Source organism: Panthera uncia, chromosome D1 (assembly GCF_023721935.1).
Source record: "Panthera uncia isolate 11264 chromosome D1, Puncia_PCG_1.0, whole genome shotgun sequence".
Lineage (NCBI taxonomy): Eukaryota > Metazoa > Chordata > Mammalia > Carnivora > Felidae > Panthera > Panthera uncia.
The window spans coordinates 82850440-82875842 of NC_064808.1; the positions used below are offsets into that span (position 1 = coordinate 82850440).

At 39.6% G+C, this 25403-nt stretch overlaps 1 protein-coding gene and 1 long non-coding RNA gene across 4 annotated transcripts in view; one reads left to right on the plus strand and one right to left on the minus strand.

The window, feature by feature from the left end:
* OPCML (opioid binding protein/cell adhesion molecule like) overlaps window positions 1-25403 on the plus strand; it is a 496230-nt gene that overhangs the window by 275195 nt on the left and 195632 nt on the right. For all 3 annotated transcript variants that reach the window (XM_049654127.1, XM_049654137.1, XM_049654146.1), the window contains exon 2: window positions 8791-9023. In XM_049654127.1, the coding sequence (XP_049510084.1) occupies window positions 8791-9023 (233 nt within the window). The remainder of the gene's footprint in view (window positions 1-8790; window positions 9024-25403) is intronic.
* On the minus strand, window positions 817-23985 carry LOC125938791 (uncharacterized). The gene is made up of 6 exons (XR_007462815.1): window positions 23262-23985; window positions 21247-21603; window positions 14190-14220; window positions 11394-11553; window positions 10247-10924; window positions 817-1020 (listed from the first exon to the last, which is right to left on the minus strand). It is a non-coding gene; the product is annotated as an uncharacterized LOC125938791 (long non-coding RNA).

A 25403-nucleotide genomic window follows, 5' to 3' on the forward strand; every position in this document is an offset into this window, starting at 1 on the left:
ACCAAATCTTCCACAGAAGCTCTCATATATATTCTCCACCAATACCTTATTAGCAAATATTAGCTTTAGCAGAGTTATTACTTTCATTGAATTTTCAACTATCTGAATCATAAAGATTTCCTTTACATAATTTAGGGTCCTTGTTGATGCTCTAGAGTTGGCTATATTTGTAACTCAGGAAATAACTGAGTAGTTAAAGCTTCCCAGGAGAACAGCTATGTGCAACTTAGAATACCTTGGGAATTGAGCTGCAAATATTTCATTTTGGTTTGCCTCCTCTCCTCTCTTTTAAAAAATCATTTATTATTGGTCTTTGAATTCTCTAAAACAAGATCTTCTTCCTCTCATTTTTCAAACTGGTATTATTAATATGTTTTGATACATGTAAAGTTCTTAACTGAAATTCAATTAACTCAATTTATGAAAAAGGACAAAGACATTCAAAAGCAGAAACAAAAAAATTAATATCATAGGTAAATATAAAAAGAAAATTCAAGGAAAATGCATATTGGGCTTTAACATTCAACTCTATCACCTTTATCAGCATTTCTAAATTGAATACTCTCTAGAAGGCCCTTTTGAAGGCAGGGGCAAGGGTGGACAAAAACAAGATTTCAGGATTTCCCAGTTGCAACATTATTTAAAAAAAAACATTTTATGCATAAAATCATAAAACTAGGTATAAATCCCTTAACCTTTATAGACTTACATGACTCTAAAATCTGGTTTTAAATCATACACATAGGTAACCACTAAAATTAACAACATTAATTTAATGGAGCAGATGATATTTTATTAAAATTAATTTCCAAGTTGCAATGTGAATATGGTCCTGACTGCTGCCAGAGCATCACTTTTAGCTTTGGTCTGTGCCATATGACAACAGAGTTCTCTTTCCACATGGCTTCATTCCAACTTTTGAGAACCTTCATTACTATAGTGGACCCTGGGATCATTCAGCGTTCCTTGGGAGAAATGTACTGCTGAACCTTAAGTCCACCTCTGTATTTTTTCATTATTCTGAAACAACAGAATACATACTCTTTTATGCTATTGTAATAATAGACACAAGTCTGAACATTTAAATCTAATTGTAGTCATAAAACATCCAGAATATGTATATATTATATTTTTAAAGAATATTTTACAAATAAAAACACTAGATTAAAAAAATACACAAGTAAAAATCCCATGGGTGCTGTGAGTGTGTGTGTGTGTGTTTGTGTGTGTACATAACTTACAGAGTCACACACATAATATCTCCAAGGACATCTACTTCATCTTATGTAGGTTCTTTTTTTTTTTTTTTTGAGCTTTACTGAGATATAACCGACATATAACATTTTTAGGTTTGAAGCGTACAACATGTTGATTTGATGAATTTATGTATTGCAAATGACTACCACCCAGCAAAAGCTAACACTGCCATCTCATCACATGATTAGCCTGTCTTAGTTGTGGTGAGAAGATACAAGATCTACTCTCATTGCAACATATCATTATTTATAATCTTTGTGGGCTTTTTTATGTCTTTTTTTTAATGTTTAATAATTTTTGAGAGACAGAGCCTGAGTGGGGGAGGGGCAGACACACACACACACACACACACACACACACAGAACATGAAGCAGGCTTCTTGCTCTGAGCTGTCAGCACAGAGCTGGATGCGGGGCTTGAACTCAAGAACTGGGAGATCATGACCTGAGCCGAAGTCGGATACTCAACTGACTGAACCCCACTATAATCTTTGTAGGGTATTTTGACATCAGTTTGAAAAACATTGCCTTACACCTTTCCATCATTATAAATATGTACTGGTCACCTATAATAGATACCAGATCCGCTGTGGGAGGTTTGGTGTTAAAAAATGAAGACCACTGACATGATTCTTATCCATGTGGTATTTACAGCCCCAGAAAATAAGTGTATAAATAATTAAATCCAGTGTTGTAATTCTATGAAGAAGTCCAGGATCTTCTCTATTAACATTGCATTCCAAAGAGAGTGGAAGTTTAAAATGATGAGTCTGTATTAGAGGTTATTCACTCTATTCACTACTGTCTACTTATTAAAGCAGAGAGGCATGCAATGTATTTTAGGTATTATCCCAATAACAAGGGTGGAAATATAAAGACATTTTCTGATAAACTTTAGTTTCTCAAAATGCGAGTTTTCAATTTTTTGAATACTAGCATCTACAGAGTTATCCATACAAGAGAGGCACTCTTCGTGAGACTGGTTCAAAATACTTGTAATAATTAAATAGTCATGCTCTAGGTATCCATGTTATCTAGATGCTCCTACACCTATCTGTGTATATAATTGAGATGTGACTTTTATTTTTAAGTACACATTATTTTTATACATGCACTGTACTGCATTCAGATATAAGGTTGTAAAACTTTCAGCATCTAATATACAAGCCCCAGGTGGCACTTACTAACCCCTCTGTCTCAAATATGCTCCCAGTCCCCACGGCACTCACCATTCCTTAACCTGCTTTGCATTCACCACTTGTCATCCTCCAAAACTAATATGCTTATTTACTTATATGCTTTCTTTGTCTCACTGGACATAGCCTCAAGGATCATGACCTTTGCCTGTTTGCCAGCCAGCATTCTCAGCTCCTGGAATATTGTCTAGTGTACCTTAGATATTGATTAAATATCTGTTATGTGAATCACGGTGTTTTTTTTTGTATTTTCAGAGGCAAAATATAAAAACAAAAGCAGACCTAAAGAACACAAACAAAAACCTTAAAGCTACCTAATTTCACTTTTCAGGAAGATTTTATTTTGATTGAATTCCAACTTGTCTCTTGTCTGATTTCTTAAAGGCAGTGGTTGTCAGAGTCTTCAGACCAGTATCAATGGCCTCACCTGGGAACTTTAAAATGCATATTCTCAGCCCCACTTTGAACACACTAAATCAGAAGAACTTGGGAGTTGGGCTCAGCAATCTGTGTTTTAAAGAACTCTCAGGGTGAATCTGATGCACAGTGAAGTTTGAGAACCACTGCCTGAAAGCATGGATTTCTTCTATCTGCACTTCTTCCTTAAAAACAAAACAAAATGACCCTGCATCTTAACCGCATGTCCCATGTTTAGTGGAATTGAAAATGACAACTTTGCCTGCAAAATTCCTTTCCTCCAATAGCTTTTGGCATTTCTTTGCCATTTCTGAGTATTTCCACTCTTCACAAATAGCTAGAGGTGGTTTAACAATGTACAAAAGTCATTTCCAAATATCTTTCCTGTTCTCCTAAGCTATTTTATGAGAAAATTAAATGCTAAAATTAAAAACTGAATACCATAAATTTGTGGGAAACTGGATAATACCAATGAACTCCTCCTGGTCTTATTACTTTGAGTCTTGAGCCACAAACACTTTCTTTTTAAGGAGAAGCCAACAGCCCTTAAGTGCAGAAATTCTACACAAGGCTGAATAGGTGTAAATTCTCTACGCTGGTTGTACCAGCTGTTCAGAGTCCTGAACCTCTCTGCATCTCGGTTTTGTGATCTGTAAAGTATGATAATAATAAAGCATGTCTCAAAGGGTAGTTATGAGGATCAGGTTATTTAATATATGGAAAGTTCTTAACTGTGCTAGGCACCAATAAACACTATGTAATTTGAGACATTACCATTGAGTTGTAATGAATTCTACCTTATGAAGGGCCACTAGATAAGATTTGCTTAAGGGTAAGAATTTTAGAGACCTAAAAGAGTTTTCAAGAAATTAGAAGGTTATCATTCATGTTTCTTGATTTTCCTCTTGGATGCCCTTATTTAACATAAAAAATTCTCCTCCATGTGCTTCCTATAAATGAGAGTTCAACACAGCCGTAAACATCAAGGAAGGAGCCAGGTTTGTAAGAACACTTAAGCATTTTTTAAAAAGTTATTCTCTGAGCTCTTCTTCCTGCTGTTCCCTGTTGTCTCCTTCTTTTCCCTCAAACAACATCATCATTCTCACAAGTGACTTTATCATTCTTTAGGTTCTAGTACTGTACAGACTCAATGAATGGTCTCTGCCCCATTCGGAGAGATAGATTTATCCAGTTACTCCACTCTATTTGCCCCTGTCCGTGCCTGCTAATGAAACCCAGGTTTGACAGCAGGTAAATTGGGCTGTGGGTATCTGTCTGGGGTATATCTACCCAAGGAGTGCACAAGGCTTCCCAAGGTATGTGTGGCAGGGCACTGAGAGTCTGTTTTGCCCATGGAGAATAGATTTGGACTGAACTGTTTCAAAGTCAGTCCCTGCAAGACTCCTGGTAATTTGTGCTGGTTCCATGCACTTAAGAGGATACATTCAAGATCTCAGATTTCCTAAATCAATCTGCCTAAGAAAGGCACTGAGATTGAATTGTAATTCTAGTGATCCTTTTGACTGTTCCCATTTTTATAAATTGTCCAGGAAATAATTTACCTTTATTTGTCACCATCATCCGACTATTACAAAAAAAAAAAAAATCACTCTTGAAGGAGAATCCCACCAAAGTAAAGCATAGGTGTAATGAAGGGAAAGGACAAAGACATCATAGCAAAGCACATATCTTCTCTATCTTGTAATTAGAGAAAGAGACATTTTCTGGTAGAGACAATGTGATTTGGCATATTAAAATAAACAGCATTCAATTTTACCCACCTTTCTGGGTGTATTGGGTTAAACAAGGTCCTTCTAAGTAAAAGAGAAATACATCTTTAATAGTCATTTGATAAAGCCTGGTAAAATGTTAACAATATACTGTCCAGATATTGTGAAATTAAATGAATTTAATACTGAGTTACAAAGCCCTTTGCAAGTCAGGTATTTTTCAATTCATTGCTTTAAAAAAAGCTGAAGGAGGAACTAATTGAATTGTCAGCTGTGAGATCATTAAAATAATTTTTGAAGCTATATTTCTGTGTGATTTTTGGCACATATCTTGGAAGAGGTTCAAAGAATTGAGTGGCACTGCTATACAAGATTCTCCCTCGCTTATGTGAACTAGGTTTCTCTCAAACAAAAATAGAAGTTGAATCAGTCCTGAGCTCTATCTTATTCTAGCAGTAAGGTTATTTATTCAAGGTATGATTTTATTTTTATTTATTTTGTTTCAGTTTATTTATTTTGAGAGAGAGAGAGAGAGAGAGATCATGCGAGCAGGGAGGAGCAAAGGGAGAGGGAGAGAGAGTATCCCAAGCAGACTCTGGGCTGATAGCATGGCGCCTAATTCGGGGCTCAAACTCACTAACCATGGAACCATGACCTGAGTTGAAATCAAGAGTCAGACACTCTACCTACTGAGCCACCCATGCACCCCTCAAAGTAATTTTAAAAAACCTCATCTACCCCATTAAGTACTCTATATCCAGCAAAAGTTTACTTTTTATGTTTAATTATTACTTAATAAGATGAACAATATATTTATGTTGTTTTATCAATATTGTCCTTATAATAACTAATTTTAAAAGAAAATAGCATTACTCAGAGCTTTATGATTATAGAACATATAAGAAATTTCAATTTCCATCTCTCTATATATATTTGCAAATAAATATGGTAGCTTATCAATAAAAGGTTTTTAAGTATGAAAGATTACATCAAGACAAAATCCTGCAGAAGACATATATTGGAAACACAAGTTCAAGTTTTAAAAAGGAACAATTCACATTTTATGACCAATAAGGAACTTTTTCATGATTTTGAAACTAGATAATCAAATCAGTATTGCATTTAAATTTTATTGAAAATATGTGTGTGTATATAGATATAGATATAGATATAAATACATATATAAAGGAATATTGTGACATTTTAATTTTAAAATTGTGAATATTCTCCACAGGCCAGAAGTGCATCCTTTTAACTTAAATTTTAAAAATTATATGACTTAGGGGCATCTGGGTGGCTCAGTTGGTTCAGCGTTCAACTTCTACTCAGATCATAATCTCGTGGTTCATGAGTTCAAGCTTCACATTGTGCTTGCTGCTGTCAGAGCTGAGCCCAGTTTAGATCCTCTGTCCCTCTCTCTCTGTCCCTCCCTGACTTGTGCCCTCTCAAAAATAAATTTAAAAAGTCAAATATATATATCAACTTAAAATTTTTGAGAGGTTACATAATTGACCAAAATAAAAGCAAGAATATTTGTTTGCACTTTGTCACTTGGGTTTGTGTGGTTCTGGGGACTAGAATGTGACTCCCTTTACTCTGAGTTTACCATCCACTTCCAGGCTTGACAGTTCCTGGCACTGAACAATTAGAACTTTATTGTTAGAAGTTATTCAAATAGAAATTTGGTGTTTATGAAAACACAGCTGTTATAAAGAAAGGTTGCACAGGAAACTTCATCAATCATTTTCAACTGAAAGTGAATGAATGTGTTTATCTTTTTTGTTCTTTTTTTCCCCTAAGAAATGCTGTTGAAAGGGTAGAGTGCAAGGTCCATTAAGAGCTTTTCAGTTTGCATTAGGGAAATGGAAAGTTGCTGCAGAAGGACAAACTGCAGAGTGAAGCTAGGGTCCCAGGATATGAAGGAAACTGCATACATTCAATTTTTTTTTTTATCACTATGACACACCTGTGAAGGTGGCAAAGAGTCAGTGATACTTGAATTATTACTAATTTTAAATGTGGTTGAGCCTCCAAAACTCATCTTGCTGATCTTAGACTTACTTAGAAACAATTACAAAAGTAGGAGCACCTGGATAGCTGTCACCTGAGCATCTGATTCTTGATTGTGGCTCAGCTCATGATCCCAGGGCTGTGGGATTATGCCCTGTGTCTGGCTTCATCCTGAGCATGGAGCTTGCTTGAGATTCTCTCTCCCTTTCCCTCTTCCCCTCTCCCCCACTCCTGCTTTCTGTCTCTCAAAAAAAAAAAAATACAAAAATAGATCTATAACTACTGGCGTTAAGGGATACCTGTGATAAAGTTCCAAAAAAAAAAAAAAGCTTCATAGGAATATTAGAGTATAATTCTATTTCAGGTAAATAAATCAACACAGTCTTTATTTATGTGAATATGTGTATGTAAAAAGTGAGATGTAGAAGGAGAGGTAACAAGAGTGTTACCAAATTAAGGACCTCGTTTGTTCACACATTTAAATATGGTTATTTTATTTTTGTAGTTTGAAAAACAGCAAATAAAGAAAATTTAGAAGAGAAAGGTTCTTCCTGCCGTCCTGTGAAAGCATCTAATTATCACCCCACCCCTAACTCAAAGCTGCCGGAACCTGCTGAATGACAGGTGACCTGTACATACAAAGACTTCTGTGATTGGAAGCTAGTATTATTTCTATGTGTCCTACCAACCAGGGAGAGTACTTTGCTAGACAGAGCATTTTCCTCTTTCAACAGAAGCTGTCATTTTAGTGCTCCAGTATTGTTCTGCTCCCGTGGCCATTCAGGCTGTGTCTGGCTGGCCATTTTGCTAAGGGAAAACAGCATGTCCAAAAGTTCATGCTCTCTCTTCCATTGTCAGTGTCTTTGGTGTTCTTGTCTCCTGAGCCTTGTAGAAAGATCTCTGCTTTCAGTCAAAATGGGATCAGATTTGGTGAGATGAGGCAGTGTTTTTTTTTTGTTTGTTTGCTTTGTCTTCTCATCTGGAGGTGCTGGATTGATGTTCCTTGTGCCCAGAAGGTGGGCCTCAGACCTGTTTGCTGGGACATCTTATGGGAATCGCACAGCTATAACTGGACCTCACTATTTGCCCAGATACCGCAACTCAGGTTTAGACTAGAGGGGTGAGTGGCAGGTGGGCATATACCTGGGGCCCTTGAAACACACTCTTCTTTGCAAGACCACATTTTCAAGGGATCCTCTTCCATTTTCTTTCAATAGATTTAAAATCCTGGGGAACATATGCAAATTTTCCTTCTGACCACCAGGCATAAATATTTCTTCATTAAACCTAATACCCTGCAAGTCATTCATACCAAACAACAAATTCCACTTACATTCACAGCTTCCAATTGTTGAGTATGTGCGAGGTTGAGGAAGTAGAGGTTAGCTTTTTTTTTTTTTTTTTGAGATTAGCTTTTTACCATAATGATAACCCATGTGACATCAGCCTCTTTGTTTTCTGGGCTGGGGGTGGGTAGGGGGTGGCAGTAGGAGGGAAGAGGAACTCTGATCATTTTCTTCTTACCTCTGCTGACATCTTCAGAGGCAGCCAAGACTTCCTAAAAATTGATGGCTTTCTAAGGTGAATTTTATCAATCCATGTTATAAATTATAATTTGCAGAATTTGCGTAGCTTAGGGGTAAAAGGAGATTATCAGTACCAGGGAGGGCTGGTGGTAAATATGTCCAATTTTTGACTAACAAGTTAGGTATTTGCTTTGTAGATTATCTGTGACCTATTTGAAATACTGATCCACTTTCTTGCCTCTATGCCCCTGGGCCATGTCTCCCACAAGGTGGTAAATGTGCTCAAGAAATATAAACTAATTTTCATATAAGCCTGGGGGGAAAAATAAGATGGAAAGCAAATATATGACAAAGATCTTCACATAATATGCTCCTAAATCAAATAGAAACGATTTTGTATCATCAGTTCTTCAGGATAATTCAGGCCACTGTTACCCTATACTTAGGAAGTTTCATCAATAATTGATTGTTTCCTTTTAGCATGGGGCTATTTTGTTCCATTTACTCCTCAGAATACAGCAACCACATTTATGACACAGCCTCTCAACACTCTCTTCTCCCTTTCCCCACCTCCATTCCTCAATGTTTCCCTCCCCTACTCCCCTCCCCTCCCCCAATGTCCTCCATCTCCACTCCCCACCCTCCTCCCTCACAGGTGTACCATAGATGACCGAGTCACCCGGGTAGCCTGGCTAAACCGCAGCACCATCCTCTATGCTGGGAATGACAAGTGGTCCATAGACCCTCGTGTGATCATCCTGGTCAACACACCAACCCAATACAGCATCATGATCCAGAACGTGGATGTGTATGATGAGGGCCCATACACCTGCTCTGTGCAAACAGACAACCACCCGAAAACTTCCCGGGTCCACCTCATAGTGCAAGGTGAGTTACAGCTGAATTCGGGGCTTGGTGGACCTGTCGATGATGGAAGGGAAACATTATCTCAGTCTTTGCTTCTATTCTTGTGTGAAGACATGAGAAACATTTTCCTCTGTGGAACCCAGAGACTGAGTGTATGTTCTGGATTCCTTCCCATCTGCTGAATTCTTGACTAAGTACTGCATATCTTCACAGTCTCTCAATTGTACCTTTGGTCCTTCTGTTCTTGTTAATAAGTTGTTTGGCATGTGCTTGTTGAGCTTTCTTAAGTTACTTAGCACTCTAAAGTAGGGCAAGAAACACTAAAAAATAGAGGTGGTATTACTCTCTGTGCCTTTTAATTATCTTTCACAGGATTATTTCATAATAAAAGGTTAACACTGATTTGATGTTATATGACTTGTGACTAGTTTTGCATGGTTGTTGGGTGTGCATATTCCAGAAGGGGTTCTGGATTCTGCATTCGAGTACAACCCAGCATGGTGGCTGGGTCTGTGCATCCCGTTAGCCTCACAATGGAGTGTATATTAAGAGGGATACTAGTCAAAATGCTATCTCCAGGTCTATGTCAGAAATACATCCATATAATTTTTAAAAAGGGGAGGTTTTCCTTAACATCCCCTCTCATTCTCTCTTTAAAAATCTGTGTCAGGATACCCAAACATATTGTACAATAGTTTTTCATTAGAATTTCACATTGTAGGAAAAAAACTAAGGCTGAAGAAATGTCAGAATCCCAGATATTAACTATTAAATATTAGGAATTAAAAGCACATTCAAATAGCAGCTATGAGAATTTGGGAGCGATTTTAAAACAAGGAAACAATAAAAATTAACTTATTTTGAACTACCCCCAACTAACATCACCCCTCTGCCCCACCATTTCTAGGTAAAGTAATTTATCTCAGGTGTTGACTCATGGTAACAATGAAGTACTAAGGATACTACTGGCCATCCCCCAGTGACACAGCCTTCCTCCACCAAATGAGAGATTTGGGTGGACCTTTCTCAGAGTCTCCTATACTTACCTCTTGGAGCTGTACACTGAAATCTCAGAAAGAGTCCCTGTGTGTGATTCAGACTTTAAAAAGTGCCTTTTATCAATTCCCATATGTAGTATATTTGACGAATTGTTTTCAGTTTATGAAATGTTTGCTGCATCCTGGCTTAGATAATGTGGATGTTTTCACCCCTACTTTACTAAAAAAAAAAAATACTTTACTCACATCAGTTGGTTTCATGGAGAGTTTGAATAGGGGTTAGTGTCTTTTCACACTTCATTCACTTGTAAAAATCAGGGTGGCCATTCTTTCTTTTGGCTGAAACAGCTCTTTGCTAGCTTAACATCCAGGTCTCTGGTTCTTGGGACATTTGTAATGGCATTGTGCTGGATCAGAAATCATTCTGCTGCAGCTTTCTTTTCCACCAGGCCCTGGGTGCTGCCATATTGCTTGAAGCCCAGCCTCAGTTCAGCCTCCAAGCCCTTGTCTCATCCCCAAGTGCTTTCAGACACCCACATTGGCCTGCATACCACAGATGTCTGTACACTCTGCTGTTTCCATTCTCCACTCATGTCCCACCCAGGGGTATGGCTTGGTGATGATCACTGCTTTGGAACTACAAGACGGCCTGGCATCCGGAGATAAAGGCAGCTGTCATGTCTGATGCTTCTTCTCAGAGGATGGTGGAGGCACTTGGTGAGATCAGTTATCTGAGATGAGCTGGAATGTCTGTTGAAAGTTTCTGGGGGTGCAGAAAACAAGGGGGTGTGAGTTCTCACTACCCCGTCTGCCACCTGGGCTTAGTTCCAGAGGAGCTGAAATTCTCAGCATTGGAAGTGACGCCTCCATGGCACCTTCATGGCCTTGACAGCAAAGTTATCTTCAAATTCAGGAAATGCAGCACTGAAATAAAAAAGAACTGTCAGGCACTGTACAGAAACAGACTCAAACAGAACAAGGCTATCACTTTTCAGGAAATAAGACAGATTGTGTAAGCATGTCAAAGTCAATACAGGCCATAAAGTGCTAGTGATGGAGAGCTTCAGGGATAATGTGCTTCATAAGGCCCTTGGAGCAATTCGTTGGGCTGGATATGGAACCCAGTGGTGTTTCCCTGTGGGCTTCATAGGTTTGAGTCAGCAAGAGTCCAAGAAGAGGCGAGAGCAGAGCCATGGAGTGACTCCAGTTTCAGAGGTCAGTTCCTCACAGTCTCCACATTGCAGACCAAGAGACTCTTATAACTCTGGACAACTGAGGTGTGAAATCCAATGCAAAAGATCAGGGTGGGTGGAGGTGGGAGGAGACAACCTTCCCTTGAACACTTAGCAGATGGGCCTTTACATTTACTGAGAGGTAAAGAGAAGGCACTCACAGAGCTGCATTCTCTTCTGTCTTGGTTAGCAATGGGTGACTTGTTCTTTCTTTGGAGACCAGTTGAATTTCTAGTGGGAGGAAGCAGAGACCCTACTGCTCAATTAGAAAGAAGTCCAAGAGTCCTCCTTCTTCCCAGCAGCTATCGGCTTTTGTCCAGTCTATAGATTAATTTTTCAGACTTAGTGTTAGTTCAGGTTAGATAAAGATAATGAAAGTTTCCTAATCCTCTTAAAGAAGATTTATCTGACTGAGTAGAAAGCTTTTGGAATACAATAAGGCATGTATAAAACTGAGGCCTAATCTTGCCTTTAATTTCAAACTGCTGATGGTTATTGATTTTGCAATGAGAAAAACTGAAAAATTTCCGAGCTGCAACATGTCTGTTTAGAGAGAGAGAGAGAGAGAGAGAGAGAGAGAGGTTGATTTATCTTCTGTCCATTTGAGAATGTTAGAATCTCGTCACCTCTGCCAACCAAGTGCCATTAGCAGAAGGGAGAGCAGTCCCATGGGGCCTTGGCTTTGCTGCTCCCTGTTGCCGCAAAGTGAGGAACTCAGAGAGGCTCTGTCACTAACCTCAGAGCCTGTCCTTTACTGTTTTATAAGGTGGCCTTTGCCACATACCTGATAGCATTAGTTTCCAAGTCCTCTTCAAGAGAGCTGCATTCGTTAAAATACTATCACTGATACCCATGACACATCTTGACCTCTGAGGGAATAATTTTAAAAAGCACCATGTGAATATGTATGATAATGTGACCTAGACTGTATACTTAGGTATTAAGAAAATCCAGGGCAAGAGAGAGGTGTTGCTGTGGAGTCAGATTAGTCAGGTAGGAAAATCAACCTGGCAGCTCTGTTGGGGATGGAGTGAAGTAGAGAGAAGCAGAAGTATTGGGGAGGAGGTTACTCCTGTCACCCCAATGTGTGATGTGAGTGGGTTGTATGTCTACCTGTGGAAATGGAGAAGGTTCAAGATATTGTCCAAGGGAAATTGAGAGGATTAATCTTAATGCCTTAAAAGAGGAAGAATTAAAAGGATATCATTTCCATTTTTGAGTTTGGGGAAATATCGACGGCATGGCTAATAATCATGGAATTAGGATCCTGGGCCTCTAGGATAGGAAAGCATTAGTCTTGCTAGGTTTAGGGACAAGGAAAGCACAAATATTAAACATGTGCTATAGAACTAAGGTGTAGCTCAGGATCAGAAAAGGTATATTTGAGATCCATTATGAACCTATTAACATGACAGTAGGTAAGATTTCTGAAATTAACTATTCCTACAGAGCAACAGAGACCATAATTTATTTATATCCAACCCCAGCACATAGTACACTGTCAGAGGCATACTAGGCATTCGGCAAATGTTTGTAAAATGAATGGAAGAACAGATTGATATAGCTAATGAAATGGCATCTGAAGGCAGTGATCATAAAGCCCCTTGCAAGCAGATCGGGGTGGGGAATGAGCCAGACACTGTCCAGATAACTTGGAATGGACAGTAATTGGGAACAGTTCCCTGGAGGGATAAGGGTCTTCAGTGTGACAAGCTAAGAGATATACCAGGGATAACATGCATTTATTTAGCACTTTACAGCACTGGTCACAATCTTTGTCTCATTTGACCCTTACAACAAGCCCTGGGAGGCTGAAGTGCAGTGACTGTTCTCCTCATTTTGCAAATTAAATAACTGCAGTTCATGGAGGTTAAGAGAGCAGCCAGGGTCTCCTGTGAGTAAGTAGCAGAGCTGGGTCTTGAACTATGGCCATATGACTCCAAGATCAATGTTTCTCCAGCATGCTCCAGCATCCCCCCTGCCAGCCATGTCTGAGGTTATTTCTCTAATTTAAATCCATGGGAATTTTTCAGTTATCCTTTCTTTCCACACACCCCCCTTTTTTCCCTGCTACTGATATTACATTGTATCATCAGAAATTGAGGACAAAGCTCAAGAAGAAAATTAGCAGTGGGGGTGGGATGCCAAAGCTACAACAAATGGTATAGAGATGCTGAGTGAAGCAAAGAAGATAATTAATTTACTAGTAGCTCATCACTCCAGGGATACACGTTTTAAATGTTACCTCTTTATCCTATGTAAGTACTGAAAACTCTGGCCCCTCTGAGAATCCAGTATCTAATTGTGATTCTAATTGTCATGAAGTCTTCAGCACTCTGAAATTCTGTGGATATCTGGTGTCACCATGGTCATAGTCTTTGTCCAGGATGGATCGGCAGGAAGATGTGCTGGCTCTTTGCTCCCTGGATGTTGACATTTTCTGTCTGCTTTCTTGGCTAGTTCAGAAATCTGTTTACTACCAGGTACTTCTTTTCATGGAACAAACTCCTCTTGCTCAGCCTAATTTTATGCAAATTGCCAGAAATGCCGAACTATGTGAATTTCTCACATCTGAGACTCCACAGCAACATCATGCAATTTTTGTGTCTGCAAAACACTTTGAGTCTTTGAGCCTGGAGTCAATTCAGGTGAGACTGGTTGGTACCCAATGTTGAGTTTATAGAAGTCTGATTTGTGAACCAGTCCAGTTCTAGATTCTGCTGAGTACCAGCCAACTTCTGAATTGGGCACATTAAGCATAAACCATAGCTCAGTTGATCCTCACACTAACCCTACAAAGTCTACATCAGATTTACATTTTAAAAATAAGGAAGCTGAGGCTTAGAGAGGTTAAAACTGTCCAAAGATGATGGCACCTACTAAATGCTTTAAATTCTCTTCACTAGATTTGTGTCTGGAAAACAGCTATCAAAATAGAGTAAAAACATGTTACTTACATAATCTTTTGATTAATTCTTCACAAAAGCCCTGGGAGACAAAACAGAAAATTACCATATTCCAAGAAAAGAAATTGAGATTCAGAGTTGAAGTCATTTGTCCAAGTTACCCTGGCCAGTAAGTGGCAAAGCATCACTTAATAAAAAATGCCAGATGATATGATTCTAGATCCAGTATGTTCACACACCAGACTGCTACTTCATAGCTAAATAAAAGGACAGGTAAATGTCACTATTAGTGAGAGAAATATAAAAAGTTCTAAAGTACTGCTAAGAAGAGTGGATACCAAGGAGATTTGCTGGGGTGGAGTGGCAAGGCTGAGTCTGAGGCCGGGGAGCAGATGTGGGGCAGGGCTCTGGGGGAGCATGTGCAGCAGGCAGGGGAAGCAGGCCCTGCAAGTCAGTTGTGCCAAGGAGCAACCTATTTTCAGATTTTCCTTTGTAACCAACCTCTTTTCTTCTGCTATTTTCTCCTCTTCTCCCAAATATTACAGTCATTTCAATTAACGTGTAATTTTGGGCCTAAAGAAAAGCAACCAGTCAACCTGAAATAAATTTAATTTATTCAGTCTCTATTTTAAATTATAATCACACTTGTTCTTCACAGAGTCAGGGTGGAAAAGTAGAAAAGAACAAGACTGCATCAGAAAACTCACTCCCCAGCCTGAGTACTGCTCTTGACTTCCAGGACTGTATTTTTAGGGTTCCCTTCCTGGCTTCTTATCCTTGGGTGAATAATAAAAGTCAGTGTACTTAATTTTATTCAGATACACATGTGCATACCTTGATCTTATATATTATGCAAATTATATTTTGCGTTTGAAAATAAGATACTGAGAAAGGGTCTATAAGCTGCAAATTCTATGTGCATGTGCAAATAAAACACACAGGCCAAAGAGTCCATAGTACAAACTAAGTTAGAAGACTTTCTCTGGGCTTCATTTTCTCTATTTTAAAATGGAAGTGTTGAAGAAATGGTAAGGAAGTCCTTTCTAGTTATTATATTTTAGGATTTATTAATGTAATTTCTCTGGAGGATTTTTGTATAGCCAGGCATCTCTACTCCCCGGCTTTTCCTCCTTCACCCATTGATGGGGAAGTCAGAAAGGTTTGCTCTTATCCTCTTTCTCATTTGTATTTTCTTCAGAGACCTTAAGATTTGAGGTCCCCTTGCTCACACCATTTTTAGTGGTGACTCTGAGCATTGCTCACCCACAGTGGTTGTGGCTCAGAGGATGGAAAAGAAAGACATCCTCTCCTTCCCTGTTCCACTCTGATATTTGTAAGCCGCCATAACCCACATCCAACAGTGTAATATATGCTAACATTCTTTTTTCTTTAAGGATTATTTTACTTATTTGGGGGCAGGGAGAGACAGACAGCATGAACAAGGGAGGGAGAGAGAGACATTCAGTGAAGAACCCCAACATGAGGCTTGATCCCAAGAGCTGTGAGATCATGACCTGATCCAAAATCAAGAGTTGGATGCTTAACTGACTGAGCCATGCAGGCGCCCCTATGCTAACATTTTTAGTTTAGGGACTGGATAAACTAAGAAGGCAACTACAACTTAGAGGGGATAGGAATGAAGTTCTTGCCCTCAGAATACCCCCAGAATACAATAGAGGAAGGTACCTCAAAAGCCTTCTTTCACAAGAATGGTATCCCCACGCAGGCTTTCTTCACACTTGACCTGGTCTCCTTCTGCCTCAGGGTTGGAATGAAGCCCATGCTCTCACTCTCCATTCAAAGATTCTATCCCTTTCTTCAGACTGTGTTACTCAACTGTTATCTGACTTTGTCAGCCATGTAGCTGGAGCTGGATTGATGTTCACTCCACCTAGTCTCCCAGGTTGCTACACCTCTCGTGACATCATGTGTAGTTGGCTACAACACAGTCCAAGACACATTTTGTAACAAAGAACATACCTCCTTTTATCAAGTTTCTGCTCCTGTCCTTGTGAGGAGAAATATGGGACTTTGTTCTGCTCTGCTTAGAAGCTAAGATCATCACACACACAACACACACAGCACACGCACACACACACACACACACACACAGCCACTCAAGGTCACGCATACATGTACACACAGTTTTCACAGGCTTCATGGCTATTTTTTGGCTTGTGGAATTCCGTCCCACCCTCCATTAAATATATATGTTCAGCCAAGACACCTGGTTGGCTCTGTGGGTTAAGCATCCTACTCTTGATTTTGGCTCAGGTTATGATCTCACAGTTCATGAGATTCAGCCCAATGCCGGGCTCTGTGCTGACACCACAGAGCCTGCTTCAGAATCTGTGCCTCCCTCTCTCTCTCTGCCCCTCCCCTGCTCATATGTGTCTGCTCTCTTTCTCATAAATAAATAAATGTTTAAAAAATATGTAGGTTTAGCCTCCCTCTAGAAAAGGCTGGGAGGGGGAGTATATGCTCAATTTTTCTTGTAACGCTTAAAATCTTTGAGTTCTAGGAATAGGAAGAGTTGGATTTTCCATGGTGAATGAGACCTGAGCAAAATTAGACACTGGATGAACACTTTGTCGGGGCTGGAGATGGTATGACCCTGTCTGCCAAGGGGGCAACATTTTCATTTGAGAGTTCTGGCTTTTAAAATGTGTGGGCTTGTACTGAGGCACAGACACATGATCTAAGACGGTGCTACCAATCCTGGCACCTAGTGATATATACAGTAGCCAGAAAGAGAAGTGCCAGGGCCTGGGGCTGTCATCTGCCTTATTTTCAATGGAATTAAAGAAATAGGGGGTACCAAGTTGGCTTAGTCAGTTGAGCTCCTGACTCTTGATTTAGGCTCAGGTCATGAATGATCTCACAGTCGTGGGATTTAGTCCCAAGTTGTGATCCACACTGAGCATGGAACTTGCTTAAGATTCTCTCTTTCCCTTTCCCCTTTCCCCTCTCCCCACTCATGCTCTTTATCTAAAATAATAATAATAATAATAGTAATATAGTAAGTGAATTAAATAAATGGAACAGTCATAAAGTCTGTTCTCAAAATCATCACTAATGTGGAGATGGAGAAGAAAATGAAATGCCTGTTATGTTCTACTCAATTTGCATGGTGAGCTCAGCTCATTTCCTAAGAAGCTAGTCTGTCAATATCTCAAGTAAATACAAGAGGATCTTTACTGTTGTGGGCAGAGGAAGCAATCACACTTTAGAAGAAGATAAATTACTAAATGTTCATAAATTCTAATAGATTAAAGTTCATCATGGCTCTCATATAGTCAGGATCCTACATAAGATTTCAAACTTCACCACCCACAAGATTAGTCATAGCTTAGAGACAGAGTAATATGTAAATTCAGAATACTGATATTTTCCTATATGTAGTGTGTGTACACATATTTGGAGAGCCTGACTTGTGTTTTGAAACCTGGAGTTGGGTCCCTAGTTAACAAGTTTTATCTCACACACAGTGTCTTGGCAAAAATAACTATCCTCTGTACTCATCCTAGTTTGGCTTCTCATAAAGATACCAAAAAGCCTTTGACTATTTACTCACTAATAATTCTCCTCCATAGGTATAGGAATTGAAAAGTAATAGTAGTGAAGTAAAACAGGATTTTTTTTAATAATCATAAATCATGGCTATCATGCACTGAGTACCTAGTATGGCAGTCATTTTACAGACATAGTCCAATTCTATTTTCCAGTTAAGCCCAGAAGGTGGGATATATTTTCCTACTTTTCTGAATAAGGAAATAGTCCAGAAGGCTAAGAAGCTTGCCTTGGGTCACCAGCTGATAAGACCTGTGATTTCAGCTGTGTCCAGTCTGTAGGGAGAGCCCACACTAAACCCCCACTTGGAACTTCCTCTCAATTCCATCCCTTTTATATAGGCAGGCCAGACTGCCACAGCAGTTCATTTACAATACACATACTTTCCTTGCCAGGTTATTTCTGGTTAAAGGATTTCAGTCTAATATCTCTAGAATTAGGGTTTCTCTTCCTTAAATCTTTTTCTATCCTTCTAGTTATCTTAGTAATTACAACATCCTTCTCAAAGTTAATATCAGGTTTATATCATCCTGCTAAATCAATATTTCTGGTTGTGAATTGCTTCCATAATTCTATCCTCTAATTTCTGATTTGTCCCTGAACTCTTCAAATTGGGCATCCATAGGCATTTTTGCATGTCCCATGTTGTACTTAACCTTCTTCGCTCAAAATCTTGTTCTTCCTCTTTTAGTTCATATTCCTATTCATAGACACACCATCCTTGTACAAAACTTTTGCATAAACTTTGACCCTTCTCTTTCTTTTTCTTCTCTATCAAAGCAGATATGTCCAATAAAGTTATTGTCTTCCTTTCTGTTCCATCAAAGTGCAAAATCTTACTCCCAAGCCACTTTTTAGTCACATCGTAATTGCTACACAATCCTGTCTCTATCACCTCTTAATTGAATTTAACACCATTGTCTAAACATTCCTGATGCACACATCTGATCATGTCACTCCCCCCTCCTTATGATTGTAATGACTCCCTATTGATGATAAAGTCAAACCCTCTTAGATCGCTTTTCCAACTGCTAAACAATTAAAAGCCAAGCCTACTTTCCACTCTTGCTTTCTGTTATTCCATTTGTGTATCCTACACACAATGTAGGCAAACTTGTCTTTGTAAAACCCCTACCCACAGTGCTCTGCCTGCTTTTCAATTTCTCACACCATCCATCTGTCTTGAATGTTCTTTTCTCTGAGATTCCAAATTCTGCAGACCCTTTCAAGCAGCACTGTCCCATAGACCTCTTACCTGCCCAATAGCCCTTTCAGTGATGATGGGATTGTTCTATATTTGCACTGTCCAACATGGTAGCCATTAGCCATAGGTGACTATTGAGAACTTGAGATGTGGCTAGTAGGACCGATGAACCAATTTTTTAGTATTATTTAATTATAATTAATTTAATTAAAAATAGCCACATATGCTAGTGGCTATAATATTGGACAGTACAATTTTAGATTTGTTAAATATCCAAAGCCAAAGGCTTTCTTTGGAATTCTAATACCATTTTACCTACACTCTCTTAGGATAACTGAAACTTTTTATTTTATATTTCAGCTATTGGTGGATTTCACTCTTTTCTACCTCCAGATTATAATTTCCTTGAAGACAAGGGCCAGAGTTAGTGTCATATTTTTTTTTTATATGGGTGCAATCACAATCTGAATTGGCATGACCAGTTACCACATTTATATTAAATGTTTCTAATCCATAAAAATAAAGGCAAAATATCCTATCTTGGAGGTTATTAGAGACCATATCACAAAAGGCAGCATCCACCTTGGATTTGTTACCTTTGCCTTCCTGTGCTTAGGGTGGATTGATGTCCACTGTAGGCACTAAAAATATTCCTATTGAATAGAGTTCTTAGTGAAACATTTTTTTTTAATTTCAGAATTCAGAGCTCAAGGGGAAAGATCTGATATAACCACTTTCTTCTGGTGGAGTTGGAAATCACCTCTAAACAAGATGCCTCAGAGGGCAGCCCTGGCAGACAGAGCTGAAAGTGTGTGCACCCAGCTTGATGCAATAAACATAATGGGATGGGCGATGTCTTGTGATTGGCCAGCAAGCAGACATTAATGACCAGTTAGCAACTGTGTTCAGGTCAATTAATTTATATTTGTATTTTGCAAACTAAAAGTTGCCCTGTTAGATTATTGATTCTTTGTCCCTGTATTCAATTTGTTTTTAATTGCACCATTGCTGGGCCAAGCCCTCCCTCCTGGCAAGCTCACAATAAATCTGCCACCATCTCAACAATCAACAATAAATGTGTCTCTTCATGTCATTATTAATATGTCTCTTGGATTGGTTCATTACCACGGTTAACAGTTTATAAGAGCAGGATGGCACACTGCCAGGAGGATTCCTTTTCCCAAGGGCTATTTTGTCGTGACAGGATTGATGTTCTCAGAGCTGTGAGTGCCTAAGGAAGGCGGCCTAGGATTTAATTCAATATAGCAGGAATACAGGTTACCTAATCCTCTTTTTATCATAAACAGCTTTAGAAGAAGATATTGTTGGAATAGATTTTACCCTCTCTTACAGTTCTCCTTCTCCTCACTTCCTATTCTCTTTATATCTTCTTAATTCCTTCTTAATTTCTGTTCAGATAGACTCTTCCCCCTCAAAAACAACATAACAGGTACCTGGCTGATCTAAAATCCTCAAGTAAGGGTATCCTCCAGGAGTTGGAGTTTTATGATTGTGTTATTTATTAGTTGAAAGCAGAGGGGAGTTCCCTGTATTTGATGTGTGAATTGTGATTAACAGACCTACAGAAATACTGCATTCAGAATGTCACCTTAATTGAGGTGAGTGCTGAAAAAAGAAAAAGCTCTATCTTATAATAGAGATAATAATTAATTATCATATTGTTATTGGCTCTTTTAGGTAGTAGAATTTTTCAGGGAGAAAGCACAGATTTTAAATGAATTTGTAGCTTGACAGAAGAGATTCTCTGTGTCCCAGAAATGCCAAGTGAGAAACCTGGATGGAGCAGAGTGTTTTATAAAACTCCCGCAGTGGCCTAAGATCTAATAACAGTCCAGACGTTTTTCATTTCCAAGGCACAAGTTGCTCCAGGACAAGAACTGTGGTCTCCCTCTGACACAGAGTTAACAGTCAATTTTTGGTTCAGAATATAGATTTTATGCTTAATTTACTACTAACAACACCCACGCACATAACTTTTCTCCTTTGCACAAAGTTCTCCAAAACAGATCACACTGAGCTAATTGAAAGAGAGGGATGTGGAGGAGGGGGGGTTACACCTCTTGTTTCACTGGATAGGAGTTTAAGTAGCCCATGGAAGTGGAGGGTAGAAGGAGTGGGGCTTGGGCCAGGAATATTTAGGAAAGAAAAAGGCGACAAGAGAAGAGATGGAAGAAGATCCCAAGGATGTCTAAGGAGGGCCACAAAGATTCAAATAGTGGATGCCTTTGTAAATAAAGGAAGCAGAGAAGGGGGAGAGTGGTCAAGAGAAAGGGAAACAGGGGAGCCCAGACCTAGTATACTGAAGATACCTACCCTTATGGAGGTGGCGACGCCATATGCCAAGCTCAGCTGCCTTTGGTTCCTGAGGCTTTCCGTGTGGGCTTCTCCAGTGCAACTCATACTTCACATTGGTTCCCAGGACACTCCATGGCCTCTCCACAATGCCTGTTGTCACTTGTTTGTCTGCTACTCTGCTTTAGCTCATTGAGCATGTCCTCTGCAAGAGGCGGAGAGAAACTGATGCAACAACTCATGTGGAGCATCAGGCTCAGGCAAGGTTTCTGAATCCTACTTTCTGCCATCTTCCTGTTCCCCAGACACCAACAGTGAGAAGTGGTCACATCTCAGGCAACTGATGGTTGGGTTTACATTTCTAAAGTGCTGTAAGACCTAGAGAAATCCAACAGAAAAGGCAGTGTTGATAACCAAACCTTCATGAAAACATACACAGAAAAGAAACCCACTCACCAGGCTACTTGGAGGTAGGAGGTCTGCAAAACATAACTTATGGTTTGGCTGCTTGTTTTGTGACCTTAAAAGTATTACCCTAAATTTCAGTACCTTCATCAGTAAGTTGTGGGAAATAAAGACTGTTGAACCTCCTTCTTAAGACTGTTGTGCATTAAATGGATAGCACTTCATACTTTACTAGATCTTGTACAAAGAAAATATTAAAATTTTAAAATATTAAAAGTATTTTAGGATACTAGGTTAATTTCTAAAAATGCCTCTAGGTTTGCATGACAGGCATTACGGAAGGGTGATTCAGGAGTACTAAGAACTTACCCTCTATTCATCCTGATACAGTTTTAACACATAAAAATATAGCCCATTGGCCTCCTATGTTTTAATAAATTATATTGGATTTTATGGATAATGATAGAATTATGTCATCTTCTGAATATATATAAATCTATGTTTGTGTGTGATGTCTCAATAGTTACACTCATTGAGAGAAAATTAAGAGATAAAATAGACAACTTTGAAGCCAAAAAGAAAAAAATCACTGATCATCAAAACTTTCATCAAAGACTGTGTTTTCCTTAAGAACCTTCCATCCTTGCATAAATATGACTTATATAAGGAAATGCAAAACATGGATACCTTCTGAAGACTCCATCTTTTAAGGGTTCACTACCACATACAAAATAGTATTCATTTGTAATAGCTTCATTTGTAATTAATTCCCCTTTTTGCATCACATCCAAAGTAAAGTAAATTAAAATAAAGTAAAAGTAATATAATATAATATAATGTAATGTAATTTAAAGTAAAGTAAAATAAATAAAATAAAATAAAATAAAATAAAATAAATAAAAAGTTTATGCTCCAGTTTAAAAAAATAAGTCCGTGGCTCCAGCTTACCCCCCTCAAATGCCCACTTTTAACACACTCACTGTGTGAGTGTTGAATGACAAGCCCTGAGCCCTGACGACAGCTAATCCAAAGCACCAACAACCAATAACAGAATCAGAAAACGCAAAATAGCTCCTTGAGGAATAAAGCTTCCCAGTCTTTGGTTCTGCAACAGCAGGGTAGAAAGTGAGGGGACAGGAAAATCAAAGTTGCTTTTAAAAAAATGATCACACATAGAGGCAAAATGTCCCCACAGCAGGAAGGAAAGTGGAAAACACACCAAATCAATCACCTTAAAAATAAGGCTTAAAATCTTCTACTACATAAGATGTAGGTGGGGAGGGAAGAATGGGCACAGCAGCTTGAAAATCTTTTATTAAACTGCATGCTGACTGCATGGCACAAACAGGAAAATGCAATTAAGGTAAGGCCATTAAAAAGACACCCAAGGATAGCTCTGAGAGAGACCAGGGATCAATCAGCAGGCACTCAGGCAACTTGCAAAGGAAACTCTCTTTGAGAAAGTGCCAGGCAGGGGGTGGAAACACCTCAGATGAGACATTCCTGGAGTAAGAGCACTTTGGGGCATGTAAGAACTTAAGGTGTGACAGCCTTGATGGGGGAGAAGGTGGGGGTGAGAAGGTAGGGCCTCCCAGTACCCTCCCTCCAGCTGGTGGAGGACAGGCTCTCACCAGTATCATCAGAAGCCTTGGTGCCTCTGGGTCTATCTTCATTTCAACAGCAGAGCCCTTGATGAGTTTTGGCTATTGTGCTCCTAAGGAACATATGTGAGCATGAGGTGATGACATTTCAAATACAAGTCACTTGAGCCTCCCCATGGCCTGCCTTTCCCTCAGACTGGGTCCAGTCCAGGTGGTACCTGCTGACTAGGAATTGGCAGATGAGAAGCCCTGGGGAGTACACTCACCAACCTGCTCTGAAGGCACAGAACTAATCTGTTAATGAGGAGCTTGACTTCTCATTAGAAGCTTTCCAGAAATGGTGTCAAGAGAAGTCTCCAGGTTCAGGGGCCTTCACTAGGCAGTGCCATTTCCCTGGCTGGTTACAGAAGGCACAGCCTGGTGGGGACCACCTCTCTGTCTGTCTCCACCCATGAAGCCCATTGTATCTCACTTGTGTCTGCTTAGTTCAGGGGCTTCCCCTATGTGTCCCTGCAGTTGTTACAGGATCTGAGACCTTCTAAATTTCACCCCCTGCCCCAGGCTATTGTTCTGTCACACTGGGCTGGAACCATGGAGCTACATACCTGATTGCCCCACCAAAGAATAAGCACTGTGATGATGGGGACAAAGTTTGCACCTCCCTGTGGACAAAAATTTTTACTTCCCATGTGTGGCACAGGACCTGACATAGATTAGATGCTCAAAAATGCTTATTAAATGTATCTGACATGTAATGAGCAATCAATAAGTATTTAATGATAAGATAAGTAAAAATATTTGGTTGAGGGAAACTGAAAAATATTGATTTTGGCATGTGTGTACAAGCAAAAATAAACTATGAGTCACATATTATTCAGGGATAGCTGTGGTATGAGTCTGGTGGTAAATACACATCCTTCCTTCCTCCATAGGCTTTAAAAGAATTCTTCAGTCAAGACTGGTTAAGGCGGTGTTGATCTCCATTGCAGCCCGGGCCTGTCTCTAATCTTGTGCTAATTTGGGGGCTCCTAATTCTTCCATTCTCCAGAGCCCAAACCACTCTCTGAGATTTAGCATCCTACACCACAATGCTCATTTCCTTTGGCTAAAGATGGCATGCTAATTGCTGTGGGTTTTCAGTGTGTCCTCAGTGCTCAGCCTCCATGACACTCAAGAGTTCATCTATTAAATGTATCCTGCACTAGTCCTTTCTTTCTTTCTTCTTCTTTTAATGTTTATTTATTTATTTTGAGCGAGAGAGAGACCCTGTGAGCAGGCGGGGACAGAGAGAGATAAGGGAGAGAATCCTAAGCAGGCTCCACACTGTCAGCTCAGAGCCTGACACAGGGATCAAACTCACAAACCGTGAGATCATGACCTCAGCTGAAATCAGGAGTAGGATGCTTAACATACCGAGCCACCCAGGTGCCCCTGCTCTAGTTCTTTCTGATTCCTACTTGCTACTGCAGGAGTCTGTGGAGTACCTCCCGGGCTTCCCTGCCAGTGTGAACAGGTTCTGGTAAGGTTTCTAGCAGAAACAACATCAACTACAAAGTGCCCATTTGGGCTATGGCAAGAAGGGTTTTATAGACTTCTCTGACTTTAGGAAGGGGAAAATAATTTCTAGGTATAATACAATTTGGAACATGCTCTCATTTTCCTCGGAAACTATTCCCTTGCAGTGATTTTCTGTCTCAGAGAGTAAATGTTCCCTGGGCTGCAGCTACTGTGAATCAAAGCAGTCCCGGTGGTAGGTGAATGGGGTTGGTTGCTCAGTCAGTTCTTGCCCACTTACTTGTGGCCTGTGCTAACATCTCCTCCCCTCATTCTACTGCTTTTTGAAGGTGCCATTGTTCCCTTTCCTCTTCTACTGATTCCTTCATCCCTTCCTTCTTCCTTAATCCTCTGCCCTCCAAGCAGGCAGTGCTCACTTACCTTCTGCAAGCAGGTAAAGCCTCTTCGCAAAAGCCTGAGGGCCAGGCCAACTTTGCCAGTACATTTGCATACATTTACATTTAGTTGGCCTGCAAACATGATGATTATGCAAAGTTCTGCTCCTGGCAGGAAAGGATTCTGTTTGGATTCAGGAACTTTCAGTTCCACAGAACACAACTAGGTGAGAGAGGAGCTGCAGTCATTGCTATTCCACAGGAAGGGTGCCTGAGTGTTATT